This window comes from Labrus bergylta, chromosome 16, assembly GCF_963930695.1.
Source record: "Labrus bergylta chromosome 16, fLabBer1.1, whole genome shotgun sequence".
In the NCBI taxonomy this organism is placed as follows: Eukaryota; Metazoa; Chordata; class Actinopteri; order Labriformes; family Labridae; genus Labrus; species Labrus bergylta.
In genome coordinates this window covers 7,473,237-7,494,622 of record NC_089210.1, presented here as the reverse complement: position 1 = coordinate 7,494,622, position 21,386 = coordinate 7,473,237, and the positions used below count along the sequence as shown (strand labels likewise).

The 21,386-nt window shown below is 41.0% G+C and overlaps 1 protein-coding gene across 2 annotated transcripts; it reads left to right on the top strand.

Annotated features, from left to right (window-relative positions):
• The first annotated feature begins 282 nt into the window (after positions 1-282).
• On the top strand, positions 283-21,196 carry smurf1 (SMAD specific E3 ubiquitin protein ligase 1). Of its 2 annotated transcripts, none has more exons than XM_020651314.3 (18): positions 283-575; positions 10,163-10,201; positions 10,469-10,577; positions 11,288-11,421; positions 11,504-11,569; positions 11,682-11,757; positions 11,966-12,177; positions 12,288-12,372; positions 13,901-14,047; positions 14,415-14,658; positions 16,533-16,636; positions 17,245-17,359; positions 17,454-17,632; positions 17,758-17,895; positions 18,009-18,129; positions 18,229-18,430; positions 19,237-19,312; positions 19,509-21,196. In XM_020651314.3, the coding sequence occupies exons 1-18, from the start codon at positions 521-523 to the stop codon at positions 19,606-19,608; spliced, it is 2,202 nt and encodes a 733-aa protein (XP_020506970.1). In that variant the 5' UTR covers positions 283-520; the 3' UTR covers positions 19,609-21,196. The 2 variants fall into 2 exon arrangements, with proteins under 2 accessions (XP_020506970.1, XP_020506969.1); XM_020651313.3 differs by having other exon boundaries at positions 19,228-19,312.
• Positions 21,197-21,386: the final 190 nt, after the last annotated feature.

Below are 21,386 nucleotides of genomic sequence, written 5' to 3'. Positions count from 1 at the left end.
TTAAATAAATAAATAAAAAATATATATATATAATATACAAATATATATATATAAAAAAAATATATATAATATATATATATATATATATATATATATATATATATATATATATATATATATATATAGTACGGGTAAATTTTATTCGTGATAAAAAAACGATACACCACCTAAAATAAAAACAAAACCCGCTTCAGTGGAATAATTGGCTGATTCTCACGGGCACGCCCACGCTTCTAAGACGCGAGCACGTAAGGTTATACCCGTTAAGGACATGACGTCAGTACGTGCTTGAGCCTGCCCGAAAATGTTCTCTCGTGTTGTTGGATTTCGAGGGAGCGCAGGACTTTGCGATGAAATAATACATTTTAAACCGTGAGGAAAACAAAAAACGAACCGCATGTTTTTAAACTGAAGTTCTTCGCGTTCCCATTAAGTGGTGAAACTGGTGTTTTTTTTTTTTTTTGGAGGGAGGGGGGGGGACTCCAAAGGGAAGTTTGTGTGATCGTTTTCTCCCGGAGTGATGTCGAATCCTGGGACTCGGCGGAACGGGTCCAGCATCAAAATCCGACTGACAGGTAAAAAAAAAAAAAGAAAAAAAGGAGACCGAAAGAAAGCGCTTACAGTGCCGGTTCTCTTGTGTTATATGTAGCGTTAACTGTTTAGTCTTGATGTAAACACACAGATAAAGACACAGCGTAACGTCTTTAAGACTCTCAGTTTGCCCAAACATCCGGTTTTTGTGTGGCAAACACACAGTGCTAGCTTGTTAGCCGAGATGCTAAAGCAAATAACCGAGAGGGCAGTCGAGAAGCTTTTGCACTTTTTCCCCTTTTGGCTTTTTTTTATTATTATTATTATTTTTACAGTTTTGACACCCGACCTGTCAAGTGTTTTCGGGGTCATTTGAAACATCATCTCTGTAAAGTCAGAAACTTTGTTTTACTCATGGCTAACGTTGGCTAATAGTAACACTGCTACCAGTGTTGACCGCTAACGCTTGCTAGCTACACCCATTTTTTTTTTTTTTTTTTGGGGAAGGGAGGGGGGCAGGGCAGACCACCAGTCAAACTCATCGCTTGACCTGAATGCGACAAGCCCCGTGCTGGTGAAGAAAGCAAAAAAAAAAAAAAAGAATCGACCTGCAGCCTGTCTGGAAAGCAATCTGTCGGTAGATTTGACATGCTAGCCTCAATTAGCTTTGAGTATCGACTGGCACTACAGTATCAGCTGCGGCAGGATACATGTCTGTTCAACTCATCCAGGATAAAGCTCAACACCTTTTAGCTCTTTTTTTTGAGTATTTGAGTATTTTGTTGGTTTATGAGTCAGATTGGTTTCTGTTAGGCACACACAGGAGTCTCTTTCTTCTCACACACACACACACAGGGACACAGCTGGAACAATGGTTCTTACTGTAGCTAATGTTGCTCCGTTGGGCATCCAGGGGCGTCTATTCAAATGGAAATGACCTCCCCCTGTGCCGCTGGGCAGACGCCATGTCCTCCACCTGATTCAAAACTACGCAAATGCACACCAAAAAAATGTTCCTGCTGGACAGACTAGATATTTCCTAAACTGGGCTGTATGCATCACTGAATGATAGCACATGCCCATGTTTAATTGTGATGCATGTTTTTTTTTTTAAGTGAAGTGCTCCTCTTAATGTTGACTTCACACGTCTGCCACATGCTGTTTGTTTTCACACTACCCCCCCCTATTTCTGAATCTGGCTGCAAGAATGCAGCACATGCAAACGTAACCCCATGATACTATTAAAAACAGTACGTGACATGGGTACTTAAAAGAAAACAAAATACTGAAGAAAGTCAAGGGGGGAAAAAACAGACAAGATGTTGATTTAAAAAAAAAAAAAATTCCAAACAGCTTTAAATTGCTGATCATTTTATCAACCATTAAGTTGTTTTGGTTAATCAGTTTTAACAATATAGTTAATTGAAAATGGAGATTTTCTTTTCAACTTAGTCCGCCACTTGCCTTGGGTTCCTGTAGTTCAAATCCCCCCATATACCTGGCCCCAGGTATATGGCAACAGTCACATTGAGCTATGCTCTGCCTCATCTTAGACTTTCTTTATTGTCATTCAAACTTGTACTTTACAGTGCAGATAAGAACGCAATTTTGTTGCATTTGGCTCGTTGTAGTGCAGGATAAAAACCGCAGCATGTATTTACATAGAAAAAATAAGGTGCAGATATAAATAGATATAAAAAGAAAAGCTATGTATAAAATTACTATACAGATAAATATATTGCACGTTTGTGATGTATGTTATATTGTATTTTACAGCCCAGTGAGGTAGTCCTGTGTGGGGGTTTGAGGGATTCTTTTTTTGTGTTCAAAAGTCTTATGGCCCGTGGGAAGAAGCTGTTACAGAACCTGGAAGTTCTGCTTCGGAGGCTGCGGAACCTCTTTCCAGAGTCCAGCAGCGAAAACAGTCCTTGGTGGGGGTGGGAGGTGTCTCTGCTGATTTTCTGAGCCCCGGTCAGGCAGCTGATTTTTGCGATATGACCTTTTACTTTTGCTTAAGATTTAAGTTTATAGCCTGCATTTCTCTTTCACCCCTAAAGAGAAATGCAGGTTACTTTATTAATCCTCCAAAGGGTTTCTTTAGGTAAATTTTATTGAAAAAAAATGAAAGCAAGAATTGTTTTTAGTCATTTCTTGGTCATTTATAGTTTCTCGTGCAAAAAACCCCCAAATTAAACAGTCAGTCTAGGTGTGTGGGAAACTATCTGCTTTTTTGTTTTGTAGGCCATATCACGCTCAGCCCTTGGTTAAATTGTCTATTCGTATGCATCACACCAAATATATATTCTCTTAAATGAAATTTCTTTTTTTCAGTATTTAACTGATTTTGACAGAAGTTGGCATTTAATTGTACTCTAAGCATACTTCCTATTCCCAGGCAGAGCTTCTGGTGAAAAAAAAATGATGTCCTCCTCTTCAAAAATTAGTGTTGTGGCTGAACAGAGAGGCTTAAAGTAAAGTGATGATCAAACTACTGACATAAAAAGGTAACATGACATCGTGGTTAGAAAATCAGATTAAATCCAGATTAAGAAAGTTTGCCAAATACGTCTGTTGATTCCAACCAAGAAGATAAACATACAAATCCTTCCTAAATAAAATAGTATCAATGCAATGAGCTTCAGTTGATCGCTTAATGGTTGAACTTGGACATGTAATTTATTCTAATCAACAACGTTCTGTCCAAATTAACACCATTACTTTAAAAATGTCAGTCTTTTCTTGACTAGGCTACATCTTGAATTTGATGAAGGATTTGTGAGTGAAACAGTTTAAGCTGATGTTTGCAGGAGCTTGGCTCACAGCCCGTCCCGATGTCCTCTGTCCATTCAACATCGGAGAAACACAGATTTTTACCATAACACTTCTTCGTCTTCTTCAGTGTTCAACATGGCTTAATTATTTAGTTTTGTTGCTTGAGATAAGAAAAAAAAAACAACACATAATATGGCTAAATAATAAAGATTTAAGGAAATATGTCCACAACACTGCGTTAAAGAGACTGAGATGACATTGGAAGGGAAAGTGCTTTATTTAGTGTTTTCAATTATTTTCAGTGGGAAAAAAATATAGCTTTATGTGCAACACATCTTAATCAGTTGTCCTAATTAAATGTACTGTAATGTAATGTTATCAAGACAATAATGACAAGACAAATGAATCAACAAGGAAATCCCTAATCAACAAAACATCCGTAGCATAATAAATAAAGTAGTTGAACAAAAATCAGCCAGTTTAATAATACGATCAGTGCTCTAATGGTAAAAATGGTAATGGTAAATCAAATGTATGTTTTCATGTTAAATGACTCAATAGATCCCCTGGTGAACAGACAGTGGTGTTTCTGATGAGTGGAGACAGAAGGAAACAGAAAGTGTTTGGATGTTTCAGACAGCTGGGAGTGTGTGTGTGTATGTGTGTGTGTTAGTTATGCGTTTGGGTGTGAACCAGTCACTGATTATTTCAGCCTGGATGCAAACAAAGGTCATTGCCCCTGACTGTGCCCCGCCCCCTCAGGTATGAGTGGAATTCTAATTGGGTGAGGAATGTGCGATGAGCCAATGGGAGTGCAATGCTGCCTGGCTGGCCAGTGCTGTGTTTAGTCTGTCAGTGTGAGGCCTTGTTTGGCCTACATCAGAGATGAGTGTGTGTGTGTGTGGCAGGGACAAAGACACACACCAGGCAGGTTTGATGCTGGTTTAGACTGCACTAGGTGTACATGGACATGTTTTAGCTGGCCACGAGGTAATTTTGTGTCTTTCTGTTGCTGAACTGTAAAAAAAAAAAAAAATAGACTTAGCTGTAGGAGATGGGCTGTAGGTGTTTCTCAGCTGCATGAAAGAAGTCAAACGAGGGGAACAGAGCTGAAAAATACAGCTCGTATCATGAAGAAAATATATTTTAAGGCTTATTTGAACACTTCCCAAACACTCGCTTGAAGTTAGAAATAATCAAAAAATGTTGTTATTGCCTGTTAGAATGTCTATCATGTGATGAAGTGTTGCTCTTTTCAGTAGTTATTATATATGATATATGCTGCATTTTTATTTGCGAAATCCTGGGAATGAACAAAGTACGTCTTGTAATCATATAAATAATGCATGGTTCATTTCTGGTTGTGGTCTCTGCTGTAATCTCCATTTCCATGCCGCTGGCAAAGTTTGAATCCCAGACTTGGTCAGGACACGCACATTTCTGGATAAAAGGCTTGGAAAATAGAAAAGAGTGTTTTTGTTTGGAAAATGAATGAGCTTTATTGTGTAAAAAAAAAAAAAAAAAAAATCCTGTCTAATGAATGAAAGTCTCAGTGATCCAGACGGATAATGTTGATTTGTTCATGGAAGCAACACGTGACACACACGTTTTGATGCCAGGTAGTCTTATTAAATGCTGACTTGCGAAAGAGCCAACAAAGGGCTACGTCAGGTACCACAGCCTGGAAACTCACAAGAGAGATGTAAACGTATATGGATACAAACAGCAGCTCGAGTGAAAGAGAAAGAAAAGAAGGGAATCCCTCTGACTAAGAAAGCAACATAAGCACTTCTAATCCTCTCACTTACTGATCCAGCAGCATGTCTGCTAACCAACACAAACACTGTCACAAAAAGCTCATAGGGCGCCCGTAGAAACTGACAATATTGCTCATACAAGCAGATGAAAAAGCACAGATACAGTATTTGTTTGTCTAACCACTGCCCTGCAAGTTCCTTGGAACTATTAAACATACTTTTTGCGTTTGTTTGGCAGTGAGCACACAGATCCATTTGTCATCCTGCGTGTGTGTTTGGATGCTGGTGCAGGGCTTGTTATTAAGTAGGTGAGATATTTGCTCTTGTGCCCGCTGGCTCTCTTTGTTTTTGGAAGCTGAGAGGGGAGATTACGTTGCAGTAAGAGTAAGATGGGGATCTTGGTTGTATTAATTCTGTCCGCCAGTTCGTATAACTTCATTTGATATCAGTTCAAGATGCGGAAAGGACAACAGTATGCAAACTTTATTAATAAACACAAGTCATAAATAGAATAAAACGCCAGGAGCTCAACGTAAAACGATAAGAACATCACCTTGACAAAGAAAGAAAAATAGGATATGCTCTAAATCCTAATTTCTGAAATGATGCAGACAGAGTCTTAGTCGTTATGGCTCCAACAAAAAAGCACTTCAGATGCCATTTATGAAATGAATGGGGGCTTTTTAGAGTTTAATATAACAACTTTAAAATAACTTACAACGTATTCAAGGTAAATCTTTGGTTGACACACTTCTCTCACTCGTCTGCTTAAGAGACTTTGGAGGGAAACTCAATATTAAGTTGAAGCTGCTTTACTCAGTCATATTACCAGTTTACATTGTCATGTTGGTTGGTTTTAGAGAGGTGGAGACCTCCATGGCTAGTTGTCTCCTATTTACAACCCTTTCAACCCAAACCAGAGAGGAGTCATAACATTACAACAAGACGTACGCCTACAGCCTACACAACTAATTTAAGTGGCAGCTCAGCTCACTGCCCCTCATAGACAGGCTTTGTTTAAGCGTTGGATAAAAACTGTTTATATTTCTTCAAATAGCTACTACTACTTCCAACTTACCGCACATCTGCTTGCTAGCACTACATTGTTTATGTTTGCTTGTCACAAGACAATAAAAGGAAGTTTTTTTTTTTTTTTTTAGGGGGTGGGGAGGGGCTTTGAGTAGTTAACAGTGGCAGCCTTAATACCTTCATGGAGGTAGCACATTGCAGTTTGCTGTGTAGTTGACTGTTTTGGACCAGATTGGTGAATAACTGGCACATTTGCTGAAGCGGGATTCTAGGTTTTTTAAAGACGGAAATGGAGGATACTGGTATTTAGATTGGGACAACTCAACCTGAAAAGTCTGCTGTCTTGCAAATGACATAGTGTATCAGGGTGTAGTAATACATCACATTGTTCTCTGCATTCAGTATTTGACACACATTAATGGGAACAATATTTCTTCATCACTCCAATTATAAGGAAGTAGTGGTTGTGTATGGTTCACTCTGAAACATTGCAGTCCAGTGTGACCTAGAAGGATCGAAGTGAAATTTGTGATGGCAATATATTGATACCAATGAGCAGAGAGTTCGCTGCATCCTGGCATTGTTCTCCCAAAACATGACCATTACCTTTGATTGGAGCAGGTTCCTCATGTGCCTCTAAGCGTTACCAGTTCTATGGTTGCTGTCATCACCAGAGGAGCAGTAGCGTTTCCCTCTGATTAAGATGCAGGAGTGGCTAAATTGCAACCCCTCAAAGAGTTCAAGGGAGCTGGTTGATTGTGCGAGAAACATGATGTGACTTTAAATTCCTAGAGGAGCTGCTAGCGTGGCACAGAAGCAGCTCAGTGTGTCGTCGCCTCCCCCCTGAACTGTTTCTGCTTGTTCCCTCAAGATTGCATGAAAAGGATTCTTTCCCCCGCTGGCTCTCTCCAGCGCTCAGGTTTTTTTTTTTTAAAGGAGGGGAAGTAAAATGACAAAAAAAGAACACTGCAGTGGGGAAATTGAGGACCAGCTGAGCTGTATCTCTGTGTGTCTTCACTAGGCACGACCTTGGCAGGATGAGGTCTTTCCTGAGACGCTGGGAAAGGCTCAGTCACACACTCGATGCCACAGAGGAAGCTGGTCAGGCAGTAGATAATGGAGGGAGAGAGAGGGTGAAATTAGGGGGGGGAGGTCCCTCGTTTCTGCCAAACAGATTGGAGGGGTGTTAAGCAATGACAGTGGCAGAGGAAGTCATCCTTTAAAAGCGGATGCAGGGGTAAATTGGAAACTTGATTCCCCCCTCTCCCCCTCTGTGTGTCTTTGATTGTGTCTGTGTAGAAACGGTGAGGTCTCAGTGAGGAATGTGTGAGTCAGGAGGAGGAGGAACACACAGGGTTTGATGAGGAAGAGGAACGGATATCCTGCAGCCAATCTAAACTGGTTAATCACAGCAAATAAATGCCAGACAAATGTACATCACCACACAGTTACCACATCCTGAACCAACACCTAACTGACTAACTTCCTCACTGACTGTCTGGGACAAAACAAATCATGCTGGATCTCAAAGCTGTGATAATGTTTCAGGTGGAGAAAATCAGTTAGGAAAGTCTGATGGAGCACGGTCAGCTGTGATCTGTGTCTCCACTAGCTGCCACGCACAGGATTTAAAAGTGGCGGGTGTATTTTCTATGGTCATTTCCACTTCAACATCAGACTTTGTCATAATGGCAGCTGCTCTGCATCTATGTACCAGGGAATTATTCAAGTAGACAGAGCCCCGCCCGTAAAAATTTGACGGAAAAAAAGATGTGGCTAAAGTGTCGCTCACATCGACCTTGATGCTGAGATAAGATCACCACCCAGCGCTATAAACCAACCTAAAGGTAATACATAATAACTGAGTGATATCACATTAGTGGCATGTCATAATCAACGGCTTTGCAGTAAAAGTTTGTCTTCATTGTAACACAAACAGCAGTAACGCTGCATGTCGTCTACGGAAGAAAAACAGTCCTCTGCAGGGCTTCAGTCGTTCAGTGGCTGTTTAACGTTTCTTCCTCTCGTCTGTGGGAAGTGAACATAACATCAGGAGCATAGATTCAATTAATTACATTTAAGTTATTAACAACACTGTATGAGATGTTCTCCATTTGGTTTCATTTTTACTTGAACTTCAAACAAACAAATACAATAATATACAGGATGTTCTCATGGAACATTTAAGATTAGATTAATAATCAAAAATGGAGCCAGATATTGCAGTTACAACAAGAACAACAGAGCAGCTTTTATTACCCACACTACGGAAACCTTTGCCCCTCAATAAAGTCAGTCTTAGTGTTATATTGATAGCTTTGCTATGTAGCCCTGTGGAGAAACTTGTACTTTATAAAAGAAAAAAATCACTGAAAACCAAGTAAATTAGGCTAACCACATGTTAGAGAAGTATTTGTCCTTCTATCTTTAAACATGACCAAATGATGAAATCAATAATAGTTGACTTGTTTTATTTGTCTCTAAGGCCCCGTTGTGTCCACCTAGCGTCTTTTTCCGGGCAGAAAATCGCTGTCTGTGCGCCCGGGAGCGCTTGCATGAAGCGTTTTGTGCGCTGAGAGGAAAAGTACTGCACGTCCATCCTGTCTCTATGACAACAGTCTGTTGACAACCGCTGCTGTATTACCGACACGGCTCTGTTTCTTATGACTTCATGTTTTTTTTATTTTAGACTGTTTATTTCGGGATCAGACACGGAGGCAAGAGGATGTACTGTAGGTACAGTGAAGTTGGAAGATTTTTAACATGAGCGTTCAGAGTGCTCGGGGGGGAAAAAAGACTGTTATACATTAAACCCAGTTTAAAGCCTTGGCAGATTAGCACAGGAGGCAATCAATAATTCATGCCATCGTGGGGGACAACACTCCTCCCCCTTCTGTCTCGCCTCTATCCCAGTAACTGTCGCTGCTCTTCCACCTCATTAGTCAGCCTCGTCTTTAAAAAGAAGAGCAGAGGAATGGAGACGGGAGGTTTTTTGTTCCTGTCACATTCTCCCTCTTGTTTCAGTCCACTTGACAAGTCTATGGAGATATAATGGACATGACCCTGTGGAGCTTTCGGGAAGGGGTCCAAATGACTATGTAACAGTGCTGGTGAAAACAGTGCATTCAGTACACGTTCTGTTTTTATGACACTGAGGCATAACTTCTAACGTCAATCATCCATTCATGATCAGTAGGCTGTATCATCAGAATACTATCTTCTACTCACAACAATACACAGGGCTGTCCGACCAGGAATCACAACTCCCTAAAGAGCTCACCTTTTGTGTCTTATGAAGAGTTTACACCTAGAGCCAATTCTTTCAGATGTTTGTGTTCATTCTTTGACCACATGCGGCTCCAGTAGAAGGGTTAATGCACCAAATTATGACCTGCAGTGTCAATATTATGATCCTCTTTCTGTTATTTGCGCCTTACAGTGTGTCCGTGTTTGAGTTCATAACCTCAGGCTTGAACACAAACACAAAGGTTGTTTTTGCTCCGTCCGCACACCGCAGTATAATGAAGACTTGTGACTGGCTGTACAAAATTGTGCGTCTTACAATGAGTGTGTTGTGGTGATGTCGTGTTCGCTGATCTGATTCTAGAGTGACATATGCCAGCTCTCTCACACCAAACAGACTGCCCCGACGAATACAAAACCAAAAATGTACACTCACAGCCAAAGCACGCACACAATAGACTCAATACTTAGCACACATTTACAATTTTCACAAAGTGTTGGTCAGTCTGAGTTTGCCTCTCTGAATCCACAAAGATGATGTGGCAGCAAAGGCATTCTGCCACTCTAAGTGTGGGCGGCCTGTGTGTGTATGTGTTTGCGTTTCTCTGTGCGTAAGGATCCCAACCTTAGCCTATACTTTACTGCTGTCTCCTGTCTGCATGTCACATAACTTCTCCTGCTCATTTCCATCCTCTGGCATTCATATATTCTTCTCCTCACACACTTTCTATGTTGGACTACATGCCTCTGTAGCAGCCTACACACTGTAAGATCATTTCCATATTTTTCTCTGTGTGGCATTTTGTTCATAACAGTTTTCTCTTTTACAGTATTATGTGCCAAAAACCTCGCAAAGAAAGACTTCTTTCGTAAGTACCTCTTTAATATGTGCACAAATCTTTAGACGTGAAACATTTCCATGTTTGGTATACACAATGAGATGATGTGTGTCACTGAGGGCAGCAGGGATTCAAATCCTGGTTTTGAAATATCAGTACCACCCCAGTAAAAGTCAAGATCATGGGACCTTTCTTCAGATCTTGAGTGAATTAAATTTTGTCTGATACTTAACTGTTATCTTCTTTGTGATTTAATGTAATGGATGCAGACAGTTAATTTTTTTTGTGTGCCTGCAGGCCTTCCGGATCCTTTTGCCAAGGTTGTTGTGGACGGATCAGGTCAATGCCACTCTACAGACACAGTCAAGAGCACACTGGACCCCAAATGGAATCAGCACTACGACCTGTGAGTCTCCTGCAACCCTACATCCATTTGTAAACATTTCATTATTTAATCCATCTTGTCACTTTTCGAAAAGCTCTTGTAGCTCAGAGGATTTTTTAAGAAATGGACTGAAATTCATACAATGAAAAAAATGTATGCATTAATTTCAGATGTTAATCACATCAAGATGAAAGCATTAATGATGACAGCCCTAATTCTAACAAATAAAAATGTACTCTGGCCATCAAATTAAGGGTCTTGAAGGCCCACTAGTACTTGACTATTTAAGAGAGCACTCACACTACGCAAAGTTGCTCCTCACAGGGCTTAAGCACGATTGTCCCCCCTCCCCATTCTGTTGGTTTGGTTACACTTTCTAAAAGGGATGCACGGTAAAGTCTGTGTCCGCACATCAGAGAACAACACGGAGAACCTGACTGTAACTTTACTGACTTTGTGGCTTCTTTTTTGGTAATTTAGTCAGAACACTCCAGGATTTCTCAGTCATGGAAGGCTGTCCACATTTCGTGCCCGTCCTTGTGCTCTTGCATGAGTCAGAGCACACCTCATCCAACTGTGCCAGAGCCAAAGAAGTGTACCGGAGCACTCACACTAGTCCAATGAACTGGACCTTTGGGGGTCAAACGTGATTGGGCGCGGTACAGATTGCCCATTGTGAGTGCGTCCAGACAGAAATTTCTCACTGTTTCAAAATACTGTCTGTTTTTCAGTTACATTGGAAAGACAGACTCCATCACCATCAGTATATGGAACCACAAGAAGATCCATAAACGACAGGGGGCGGGCTTCCTGGGCTGTATAAGACTTCTTTCAAATGCCATCAGCAGGCTAAAAGACACAGGATGTAAGTCTGTCTTCATTTTCTCCAGTCAAATGAACACAGTCACACACAAGCTGACTGTTTGATGAAATGCTTTTTCTTCCAGACCAGCGTCTCGATTTATGTAAACTGAACCCCTCGGACAGTGATGCAGTCCGGGGGCAGATTGTCGGTAAGGCTTCACACCAGGACACAAGAAACCGAAATCTGTTTTGCTTCGTTTTTGAGTTGAATTCTGTCTTCTCTCTGATCCTCTCTGATCTTTACTACCTATCTGTTTCCAGTGAGCTTACAAACACGAGACCGCATCGGTAGTGGAGGCCCTGTGGTGGACTGTAGAGGACTGTTGGAAAATGATGGGTGAGTAATGTAATAAATACAAATACAGTTTCCAGCTAAAAACAAGTGGTCTTGTCTGTTCTGCAGCTATAATAATAAAATCGTTTTCCTATCTCTGAGCTCTAAATAAAAAGCAGTTGAGTAAATATTTGATTCCAAATAATGTGAAAAACGGCCATTCAGCATTATATGTGTATGTGTGTGTGTGTGTGTGTGGCTGGGTATGTAGGCCTGTGTTCGAGGGATGCTTCAGTGAAGAGCCGCTGCCCTACTCAGACCCCACCGGTGCAGCGGGGGGTGGGAACTGTCGTCTTGACTCGCCCAGTCAGGAGAACCGTCTTCAAACACAGCGAATCAGGGGGCAGGATTCGCGAGGCCATGGGCACACACCCCAGAACAGACCCCATGGGCACCAGCCGCCTGACCTACCAGAGGGATACGGTCAGTCAAACAGAATTTATCAAATCAAATCTGTTCTTATTTTAGTTGCTCAGCTGATCTCCTTTATTGCCTTTCTAAAGCCTTATTACGTCTGTTCTTTTTCAAAACAGAGCAGAGAACAACAGTACAGGGCCAGGTCTACTTTCTTCACACACAGACGGGTGTCAGCACCTGGCACGACCCCCGGATACCACGGTATGATCACACCCCCCTTCACCTCTGTCAAAGCTAAGCACCACATAGAAAGGAGACAAGCCTTGTACGCACTCTGTTCACAAACTGGGTCATTTCAGCAGCAGAGGAGGAGGACATGAAGAAGAATTAAACTAAAAGACGACACAGGGTCCCCCCCCCCGCCCCCCCCAAGGAGACTTTAAAGGCCCCATTATAAGCAGCTTATTTGAAAATGTATGAAAAATCACTCTACACCCACAGCAACTGATCTCACACTTTTGTTTTCCTGTACTGCATTCATGTTAATACCAGCCTCTAGAACCATTCTCACTGGACACGAGTGAGCAAAAGTAAGAAATGAAAATGAAAAGCCATAAATTGGTGGAAAGGAAAATGGAATTCACCAAAATGAATGAAATAAAGTATACATGCTCAATTTTTCCTGAGGGAAGACCCCCGGGCCCCCTCTTATTATACTCTTATGTTCCCTGTGCTGGGTATCCGTAGTTAATCTAACGTGATAAAACAAACTATCTACTGGCATTCCCAGAGTAGACACAGTTTAGGGTGCAGGTTTTATTACACTTAGAACATAAACTGCAGATTAGACCGTTGTGCAGTTAAAAATGTTGATATGTGCCCGTCCTGCTCTGCACTCTGTTTATTTTCCTGCTTGTTTTGTTCTTTGCATATTGCATTTTTGTTAAATTAAAATTAGTGTTGAAATGATTGTTTTTCTTTTTCTGGCAATTTTCATTCATAGTGAGACATGAATGGAAACGCTTCCCTCCTTTAAAACTAAACAGAACACAAATGACAAAAACTCTCCATGCTGCTCCCAACATCTGTCCTGTGTTGAGTATTAAAGTCCATATTCTCTTTGTGTTGTTCTGCAGTAACTACACCAACAGATTTTTTTCAGTGTCTGAGGTCAGAGTTTAGCTCGGTATAAGGGGTTAAGAACACAACAGTTCAGTTGACAAATCAAAAGTAATGTCCACCTTTATGAAATCAAACATTTCACTTTTTTACAGATCCTTTGAGCTGTTTTTATTTAGCGTTTCAGCTGTGAAAAGTTCCTTTTCCTTCTCACTACCAGAAGGTCCTTGCTTAATTTCAAAATAAGAGCAGGGTTGAAATGAAACAGCACTTAAATTACTCCCAGCTTAAGACAGTAAAGAAAAGTCAAACATGTGATTGATCACAATCAACAATTGAAAAGTTGGGATTAATTGGGATAAATAACATTTTTGAATAATTTGACCGCCCTTAATTACAGTAAAACTTGTGTTTAATATTGATCTTTTAATTTACTAAAAATACAGCGCTCTAAACAGTGTCACAACTTCATAACTCCTCATTGATGACATGAATGAGAGTTACATGAACAGATGTGAATCATCCAAAGAAGAAGTTGACACAGGAAAGAAGAAGTAATCAGTGTTTACCACACACAGACGATACCTGGGCGGGCAGAAAAGTATTTGCAAAACTTTGACAGCCTTAGTCTGCTTTGGAGTCTCACTGTGGTTACGTATTGCCCGTGCAGGGATCTGACCAGCGTGAGCTGCGAAGAGCTTGGGCCGCTGCCAGTTGGCTGGGAGGTCCGAAGCACCGTGTCTGGCCGGATCTACTTTGTGGATCACAACAACCGGACCACTCAGTTCACAGACCCGCGTCTACACACTATTATCAGGTACAATGTTCCCACGCTCTTGACCTTTCAAACTCTTTCCTGAACCCTGCATCCCTCCCAAAAATAATCCACCTACACCTGAGTGTAGACATCACTGGTACATTCAAAATAAGTGGTTTCAAGACTAATCTGTGGTTAATCTAATCTCTCACTGGACTCATTCTGCTTCTAACATGACCTACTAACAGTCAGCTCTGTTAATGATGCAGAATCGTCCTGTTCACAGAAACGTGGCTTCGGATTACTTTTAACTGCTGTTGGCAAATGTAGTGAGTGTAATCCTGCCTGCTCTTTTTCTTCCTAAACTCCCTCTCTCTCTCTCTCTCTTCCGCATCCTCTTCTCTCTTCCCTGCCTTCCCTCCTTCAGCCAGCAATCCCAAGCAAAGGATTCCTCTCAAGCCCCCCAGATGGAAGTGGGGGGCGAAGAGGTGGGAGGTGGAGGAGTTGGCGGCGTCGGAGGAGTTGGAGGAGGAGGGGGCGAAGGAGACGTAGCAGCGCGATACGAGAGAGACCTGGTCCATAAGCTAAAGCTGCTCCGACACGAGCTGTCCCTGCAGCAGCCTCAGGCAGGACACTGTCGCATCGAGGTGTCCCGAGAGGAGATCTTTGAGGTGAGCGCAAAGGTCAAAGCAGGAAGGAAAAAGAGAAAACACAGCATTTGTCTAACATGATCAGTACATAACCAGACAAGGATCTGACCCTCTCTTACACAGATACATATCAGACGTTAGCTCCAGGGTGTTTACAGTCCAGGGGACCCCTCATTTGGATGAACCCTCAAGAATAACTCGGATATTTATTAGGGTTTATAAATCCCAGAACACTGAAGTTATCATTGGCAAACGGTTCAAGGACTTTTATAGAAAAACAAGAACAACTTTCTTTGAAACTATTCAGATGCCACAACTCCGGTTCCAAGTAGAAAAACCTCTACTGGTGGAGTTCCACTTTGAATGGCCTACTGTTTTCTTTCATCCATTTGACTTTCTGATGAAATCAGAAGTTTGTTTTTCAAGGTCCACATCGCCATGCCATGAAAATAAAGGCATTTAATAATAACTTTTTAGAAGAGAGGGCCTTTTAATACTTTTATTTTTGTAAACAAATCGAAACAATACGACAAACAGTTCGAAGCTTGATCCGAAGGCAACTGGACTTGGTTCAAGATCTTGAGGACCTTTCACCTCTCCTCTGAAAGGCTTCTTCAGTTCTAAACTATCTGGTGGACGGAGCTAGAAATGTAAGCCTCTGTGGTTCATGAGTATGCAGGCGTTAGGGCATATGCAAGCGTTTAATTAAAATGTTGGTTCACTTTTAAGCAAGTAAACCTTGTGGGGTGCTGGTTTGATTGAAAACACTTCAAGTTGAAAACAGGTGAGCAGCACATCTCAAGGCAAGTTAGTTTGGGCAGTCGGTCTGTTCTTCACAGCTATCAGTGTTACTGTAGGCCGAGAGCTCAGCTACAGTACTGATAGCTAGCAGGGTTACAAACTCCACATGTTGAAAACAGATGTTACTAGAAAGAGCTACACAGCTGCACATAAACTGCTGGGGACTTTGTTGAACGCAATGGATATCATCACGCAGGAAGACCGTTAAACCTTTTTACCCTCTCAGAGATCCCGAAATACAGACTGCCTCTTCTAGTCCGGATTTGAGGGTAGTTATAAAAGGCAGCTAACATTGTAATGTCAGAGGAAATCTGGTGTACTATGTGAAACTGAGTCCACTGTGCTTTCAGAAGTCACAGATTAGGTTATTTCTCCTGGAGAGATTTGAGCAGTTTCTGCAGAACATGTAGATATATTTTTTTGAACTTGTTCGTAAGTCAGAGGAACTCTTGACCTAAAGAGGCCTAACTTTTTAGAGATATTACTCAGATTCTCAGTAAAGTTACAAACACCCTTTGAGGATTTGTATAAGCTCAAGTTAAAAAAGAGAATGCTGAATAGAGATCCTCCATCAATTTAATCATCTCTCTCTCCTCTATGGATAAAATACTTCAAAAGAATAAGTGGGATGAAAACTGAGGAAAACAGGATTGCTATAATCACATAGACTTAACAGAGTCTTTTTTTCTGTTTGTCTGAATCTCTCTGCATACATTATGTTCTGTCCCCGTGTTTCTGCTCTTCACTGATTATGTTGCCACGTCCCCGCTCTCATCTGCTCTATGTTCGCTCACAGTAAACATAAAGTAAAAAATCAAAGTGTTTGCAGTGGAGCTATGAAAGCAGTGTGAACTAAGTGGGTAGTTGTGAAAGTTTACAGTTCATACAAACACATCCACAGTGTTTGTGACACCCACAGTCCCAACTACCTTCACTTGTATTACTTTTCTCTGGAGCAGCAGGTCGCGCTAATTAACGAACAGTCTAACAGAACATCATGGATCTAAAGGGCCAGGGCGTTTGGTCACAAGTTCTTTCTTTCTGTGGTAAATTGTGTGTCCTTGGTTTTGTATTAACGTTGTGTTTTTGTGCAGGAGTCATATCGGCAAATAATGAAGATGAGGCCAAAAGACCTGAAGAAGCGTCTGATGGTGAAGTTCAGAGGAGAGGAGGGTCTGGACTACGGTGGAGTGGCCAGGTCATTTCTTCTCTTTACATCTTTGAAGAGTTCGTCTCCTGTGTGATGTCATTGCCATTAAATATCCTGTTTCTGTCTGAACATCTGGTCCGGAGAGAAAGTTAAATTGGCTGTGACGCTCTGAGTAACTTGAGGACAGATGCAGGCGTACATGATCATATCAACTTAGATTTAAGACATGTAATCTGTGTTTCAGTGACATTTTCTTCAAATTAAACCATGCATTTAGTATCACTGTATCAGATCAATGTTTAAACCTAGAAGGATGAGGATAAAATGCAGTTATTGAACTTTCCCTGGTTCAGGCTGTGACTGGTTAACTTCGGCTTTGATTAAGCTGCAGCTGAGCCTCCATATAGGAGACACAAGATAGCAATATTTATCGTCCTACTCCAATACACTGTACCTCTTGTACATAACATCCTAATACAACACATGCATGGCTATACGTGATCAAAGCGTGCTTAGTTAACAACACAGGCAGACTTGATAATATTAATAATCTAGAGATTTTTGGTTTGACGTTGTTTCTTGCGGCTTCTTTTGTGACTTTGTTTCTCTGTGTGTCTTGAACATGTGTTAACAATGTGTTGTTTTTCTATCTTCAGGGAGTGGCTGTACCTGCTGTGTCATGAAATGTTGAACCCTTATTACGGCCTGTTCCAGTACTCCACAGACAATATCTACACACTACAGATCAACCCTGACTCCTCCATTAACCCTGTGAGTACACACACACACTAATACACACAACGTACTAAAGGGGACTCTCTCTAACCGAACGCCTCAATTCTTCTTTTGTTTCTCCTTCTTTCAGGACCACCTGTCATATTTCCACTTTGTGGGACGAGTTATGGGCCTGGCAGTTTTTCATGGTCACTACATCAACGGGAGCTTCACTCTGCCCTTTTACAAACAGCTACTCGGAAAACCCATCCAGCTCAACGACCTAGAGACCACCGACCCCGAGCTGCACAAGAGCCTCGTCTGGATACTGTGAGTGAATGCACACCTGACTGCAGATGAACTGCTCTTTATTTCACCGTCTCATTTTAGAGAGAGAGAGAGCAATGTTTTTTTTAGTTTGAGTTTTTAAGTATTATTTTTTCATACTTGTGCAGAGAGAACGACATCACTTCAGTCCTTGACCACACATTCTGCGTGGAGCACAATGCCTTCGGGAAGTTTTTACAGCATGAACTCAAACCCAACGGGCGCAACATCCCCGTCACTGAGGAGAACAAGAAAGAATATGTCAGGTAAGAACAGTTATTTGGTTTGTTTATACCCCTCAAACAAATTACAAACACAACATAAAGTGCTATTGCAAGTATATATTTATAACTGCATCAACTGTGTTTGTATTTTTCAGACTCTATGTGAACTGGAGGTTTATGCGAGGAATTGAAGCACAGTTTCTGGCTCTCCAGAAGGGATTCAGTGAGCTCATCCCCCAGCATCTCCTTAAACCTTTTGACCATAAAGAACTGGAGGTACATGTGCTGTCCCTGGAAAAACAAAAAAAAAACAGATTTTGCCTTTTCTTCATCCATCCCTTCTTCCTCTTAACACCTCCTCCCTCTCCCCAACAGCTCATCATCGGTGGTCTGGGGAAAATCGATCTGGCGGACTGGAAGACGAACACCCGCCTGAAGCACTGCACGAGTGAGAGCAACGTGGTGCGGTGGTTCTGGCAGGCGGTGGAGGCCTTCAGCGAGGAGAGGAGAGGACGCCTCCTGCAGTTCGTCACCGGCTCCACCAGGGTCCCACTACAGGGGTTCAAAGCGTTGCAGGGTGGGTCATGGACTTGCTTAGAAAACACACACATACTCACACACAGTACACGCATTACATAGTATGTGTGTGTCAGTAGTCAGTTAAAAAATACTTGGGTGATTTAAAAAAAAAAAAAAATGAAAGAAAGGACTGGGATGTACGTACGTTGAGAAAGGGAATACAGTTTGTATCTAGAGAAGTAACACTTAAAACAAGTAGTTATAGACTGCCATCTGTTGTAGAAACCGCCAGATGTGCCTCTTAAAGAGCAGTTCATCTTCTCTAATGACAGAAAAGAAATTAAATCAGTCTGCCAGGCTTTGTTTGGTGGTAGATAAGGGCTTTTTCCACTTTAACAGGATACGTCCACAAGAAATAAGACAAAGGCTAAAACATCAGAATCTTAACTATGTTGGACTGGAAGCTGCAGGGAGGACGCTGAAGCAGGGTTTGAGTTGAAATAATACTTTATTTGTATAGCACTTTTCTATACAAGTAACCAAGTGCTTTACAACAGAAAATAAAAGCAGAGAGACAATTAAAGCAACAGGCAGAGAGTAAACAAGCAGACAACAAAATCAGACTAATAAAATAAAAATAAGAACAGTGAACGAAATCACACAGTAAAAGCATTTTTATAAACGAATGTCTTGAGTAGAGATTTAAAACTAGGGACTGAATCTGCAAGTCTGATCTCCTGAGGGCTGAGGTCTTTCCCTAATGAATAGGATCCTTTAGAATCCCCTGATGTGTGCTTTGAGTGTATAAAGACTGATGTGAGTAGAGCAGTGATAACTAGAATGTATGTGTGTAAGGTTCTACAGGTTCTGCAGGACCAAGACTCTTCACCATTCATTTGATAGACGCCAACACAGACAACCTGCCCAAGGCTCACACGTGGTAAGAACACACACACACACACACACACACACACACACACACACACACACACACACACACACACACACACACACACACACACACACACACACACACACACACACACACACACACACAAAGTTGCTGGAGTATTCAAGTGTCTGATTTTTGTTCACATTTGCCAAAAGTTTCACGTATTCTCCTTCTTGGTCTGCAGTTTTAACCGGATAGACATCCCTCCCTATGAGACTTATGAGAAACTTTACGAGAAACTGCTGACGGCTGTGGAGGAGACCTGCGGCTTCGCTGTGGAGTGATGAATCCAACAACCGGACCTACATACACCAGTTACGCTTGCACTTGCACACAACTATTTGACGTTTTACATACAGTATATAGACAAAAAAAACAAAAAAAAAACATCAACAGAATATCAAGTATACAGAGAGTATACGGAGCAGCCAAGCATCACAAGGACCCACAAAAAGCCCCTCGCCACCTCTTCACCGCTGAACTGTGGGGGGTTACAGGAGGAAGCACAGCAGGAGGGGGAAAATACAAAAAAAAAAAAAAAAAAAAGACAGGAAAAAAAATAAAGAATTTTGAAATGTTTTCAGATGTTTTGAAGAAACATTTTTATCCTTCAGTTTTAACAAGCTATGATGTCATTCTTCAGAATGTCTGTTCCTGGACAGAATCAGCCAATCACACACAAGCCCTGTGAACTTTGAAAAACAGAAACGTGTGAAGAACAAGGCGGAGATCGATTGTCTTTCTGTCTGACAAGCTGATTGATTGACGAGTATTCATGCATCATGATTAACCACTGTTGTGTATCAGAATGTGTGTGCATGTTTGTTAGGTTTCAGTATGAAAGTGAGACTCTATTTGTGTCTGTGTGAGAGAGTGTGTGTGTGTGTGTGTGTGTGTGTGTGTGTGCCTGAGTGCGCGAGTGCGCCCGGTTACGCTGTAAAAATGATCAAATGAGCCTGCTCCTCTGTTTGGTAGCTTTTTGTCTCCTGTTTGTATCTGCGACCACTCTGATCCACTCTGATATTTTTATTATTTATTACTAAGTGATTACTGACCAAGCTGCTATGTGCTCCACAGAGAGCCCACACTAATCTCTTCATCCCCTCCCTCAAAACAATTAAAGAGGTCAAATTCACTCAGAAAAAATCGAGTAATCCAAATGAGCATTAATGCATCTTTTAAACATTTTAAACATTCATATTTTTATAGAGAAATACTCTTGTCAGTGTATGAAAACTGTATGTGTTTTGGTGTTTTAAATGCCATTTTTGCATTTATTTCATGTGAAAGGGATTGATCTCCCCAGCCCTAATTTTCAAATTCTAACTCTTCTTAAGTTATGGAGATGGAGAGGTCAAAAGGTTTGACCTGGTTTTTAAACAAAATGAGCCATGAGGAAAAGTAGAAGGAGTCACCTTCAGGAATTTTTTTTTGGTTGTATGTGACATGTCTAATAAAATCTCACAAGCCTTCATACATGTTTCATCATCCATTTCAACATCTTTTTTTTTATTTTTTTCATTCTTTGTGGCCCTGATGTTTCATTGCCTCTCTCTCCTTTTCTCCATAGCCTGATTGTTAGAGAAAGTAGTCTTTGTTTTGAGACCACCATGAATGAACAAAATTCTCTTTGCAGTCATTAATTCCTCTGTAGAAGTGAATGAAATCAAAGAAACAAAAATGTGGAAGGGGTTATGATCTGTTTTAGAATGAGTATTGAAGACTGTTAACGCAGTATCGATTCAATCTGCATTTTATAGGTTCTGAGTTCACTGTGTAATGGATGCAAGAGTATTGTAACTTACTATGTACTAAACATTTATGAAAAAATACAATGTAAATAAGATTATATTAAAAGAAATTGAAAATACACTCCTTGTTTTATGTGCATTATTTTCTGTATCTATGTCATTATTTAAATTAGCCAAAAAATGAACTGTATAAAATGTATGTAATGAGTGTTAAGTAATCTAATAAGTAAGTTAATAAGTGTACTGTGCAGTTGTGGTTTTATATTGCTGGATATTATGGATTGGGGATATTGTCACCCTTTATAATTTGA

Excerpts from the sequence above, each read along its gene's own strand:
- smurf1 (XM_020651313.3), top strand. The coding sequence starts at position 521 with ATGTCGAATCCTGGGACTCGGCGGAACGGGTCCAGCATCAAAATCCGA. Across the intron at positions 10,578-11,287 it reads TGGAATCAGCACTACGACCT|TTACATTGGAAAGACAGACT; the intron begins GTGAGTCTCCTG and ends TCTGTTTTTCAG. Across the intron at positions 17,360-17,453 it reads CTGACTCCTCCATTAACCCT|GACCACCTGTCATATTTCCA; the intron begins GTGAGTACACAC and ends TCCTTCTTTCAG.